The 2,423-nt window shown below is 43.1% G+C and overlaps 1 protein-coding gene across 1 annotated transcript in view; it reads left to right on the plus strand.

The window, feature by feature from the left end:
- Positions 1-2,423, plus strand: part of ATP13A5 (ATPase 13A5) — a 138,978-nt gene that overhangs the window by 69,486 nt on the left and 67,069 nt on the right. Inside the window, exon 11 of the mRNA XM_045287560.1 lies at positions 845-1,002. Within this exon, the coding sequence (XP_045143495.1) occupies positions 845-1,002 (158 nt within the window). The remainder of the gene's footprint in view (positions 1-844; positions 1,003-2,423) is intronic.

The following is a 2,423-nucleotide window of genomic DNA, read 5'->3' on the forward strand; positions in this document are numbered from 1 at the left end:
GCTACAGAAAGCCATTCTGATAAACTCCTAGACCTCACTGAAGATGGTGGTCTGGTACAGGAGACGTGTAGGTCACTAAAACATGGAGCAAGGGTAGATGCCCTCTGACCTAGTTCATCGGGAGCCCAAAGAGGGAAGGGATGACGTGATGGGAGTAAACTTCTGGGGGAAATTTACTCGAAAGCTATCATTTTGAGCCAAGCCTGAGAATACAGGAGGATTTGTGATCAGGGAGCAGGAAGGACATGCTAACCTGTACCTACAACACACAGAGCTACAAGTGCATAGGTGGTGTATTTTGAACTAGAAAGCAATGGAGAAAAGTCTACTGAGGTAGAAGTAGATCTGGGTGAAGAAGACCTTGAACATCACATCTGGAAAATGGAAATTTATTCTAAAGTATGATGGCTCTAGAAGGCTTTTTGATCACAAGGATAACACAACTGAAGATCTTTGCCTGTATGTTTTTAAGAAATGACTTGCCCTTATGTTTTATTTCCCTTTAAATTTTTTTATTATTTTCAACAACTGTCTGTGCTTTAAACCCTTCATCTCTCTGGTCACCTCTTTCTTCAGCTTCTATGTGCTCTTTTGCACACCACCACTGTTGAATAGGGAAGAGCACTGTGTGAGCAAGAGAATGGCACACAGATGCCATCTGTTGCTCCTTCCTTGTCACATAAGAATAATAACGCAAATCCACTCTTAGGTCACTGCATTGTTGCTTTCAATCCACATCCAAATCACCCTCTTAACCAATCCTTAAATTAAATCAAAGCATGTTTTGTCTTCAGAGAAGCTGTAATAGAGACCCTTATACCCTCTGTGATTATTTCTCATACAGGTTACAATACAGCCAAAGGTGACTTGGTGAGATCCATCCTGTACCCCCGACCTCTGAACTTCAAATTATACAGTGATGCCTTTAAGTTCATTGTGTTCCTGGCCTGTCTTGGTGTGGCTGGCTTCTTCTATGCCCTTGGCGTATACCTGCACTATGGAGTAAGTACGTTTCAATAACACAGCTCTTTTTAAGAATGACCTCACTCATCAGGCTTAGATAAGGATGCCTCTTAGTCCTTTCATTCTGTCTGACAGAGCTTTGCCAGATGGTGGTAATGTTCCGTATTTGCGCTGTCCAATATGGTAGACATTAGCCACAGGGAGCTCATAGACCCTAATAAACAGGGTAGAATCACCCCTTTGGGTTTCTGAGATTTTAAATCCATATGGAAGTAAACAGTCTCATCTTTCTTCCAGGAAGTGGCTGATGGGTTCCAACCCAAGACCTTGTGGTTAGAAACTCCCTGCGTAGCCCACTACGGGACTAACTCTTCAGGATCAAAATTCCTCTGTGAGTGAGGATGAGAAAAGCAGATCGATGGAATTTGTGATAAACTGAGATTGGGCAAGCAATGTCCCTACTAGCCATTGGTACTAAACTTGAATCTGTGTTCCCAATATTCCAAAAAAGGCTCTCTGGTTAAAATGACAGTTTACTTATAGGGAAAAAAACATCGGCAAGGCTATAGAGGTAGAGCCGTTTACATTGAGAGCATGTGGAAAATAAAACAAGCAGCCCTGTGGTCCTTGGGGGTGGGGAGTGGGGGGTTTGCCCTGGTTAGTTGTGTGGTGTGTGCTAGAACCTCCTGGCCAGAACTTCCTGGAACGTTGAATCCACAAGGACCGGCATGCTGTCCAAGGGCTTGAGCTCTGGAGCCAAGGGGAGAACAGTTCCAATTCACACCAGGTGCTCACTTCGTGCGAGCCTTAATCTAAGAACAAGTTATTCTTATAACACTGCCCTGCTCTGTGTCTGCCTCTAAGAAATGCTCACTGAAGATCTGGGTGCTATCGCAAAGTGTGGTGAAGGAAGCAGTTGGTGCCCACCTATCAGAAAGCATAACATCTGTGGTTTTAAAGGGCTGTCTTAAAAACAAACAGCCATCTAAGTGAGGAATTAGTTAAGTCCACATGGAAGAAGCACACCAGCCTTTGTGATCAATAATTGGAGATAGTAAAAATAATTGGAAATAGTAAAAACCCAGAGGAGGGAAAGGTATTAGAGCCTAAATTCTGAACACCCATTTTTCAGAAGGCTATGGACAACAGTGAAAGGTCCCTGTGTGGACTAAGCCTCAGGTCAATCCCCTCAGACTATAGCTCAGGGGTGTTATCAGACCTCCTTCATCAGCTAGAAGGCCTCCATCAGAGGGTGGCTGCAGGCAGTTGCAGGTAAGTCAAACTATGACACCTTGCTATGTCATTTGATCTCCTTCTTGATATTTTTTAAATATTTTCTTCTTTGTTTTTGATGGATGTTTCTTTCTGTTTCATTCTGCCATTGTTTTGGGGCTCTTTGCTTGTTGTTCGTATGTTTTCAACAACAACGAGTACAAAGAAAAACTATCCTGCAATTGGTT

This window comes from Echinops telfairi, unplaced genomic scaffold (genome assembly GCF_000313985.2).
Source record: "Echinops telfairi isolate 266 unplaced genomic scaffold, ASM31398v2 ScPeMD7_17;HRSCAF=63, whole genome shotgun sequence".
NCBI classification, from domain to species: domain Eukaryota; kingdom Metazoa; phylum Chordata; class Mammalia; order Afrosoricida; family Tenrecidae; genus Echinops; species Echinops telfairi.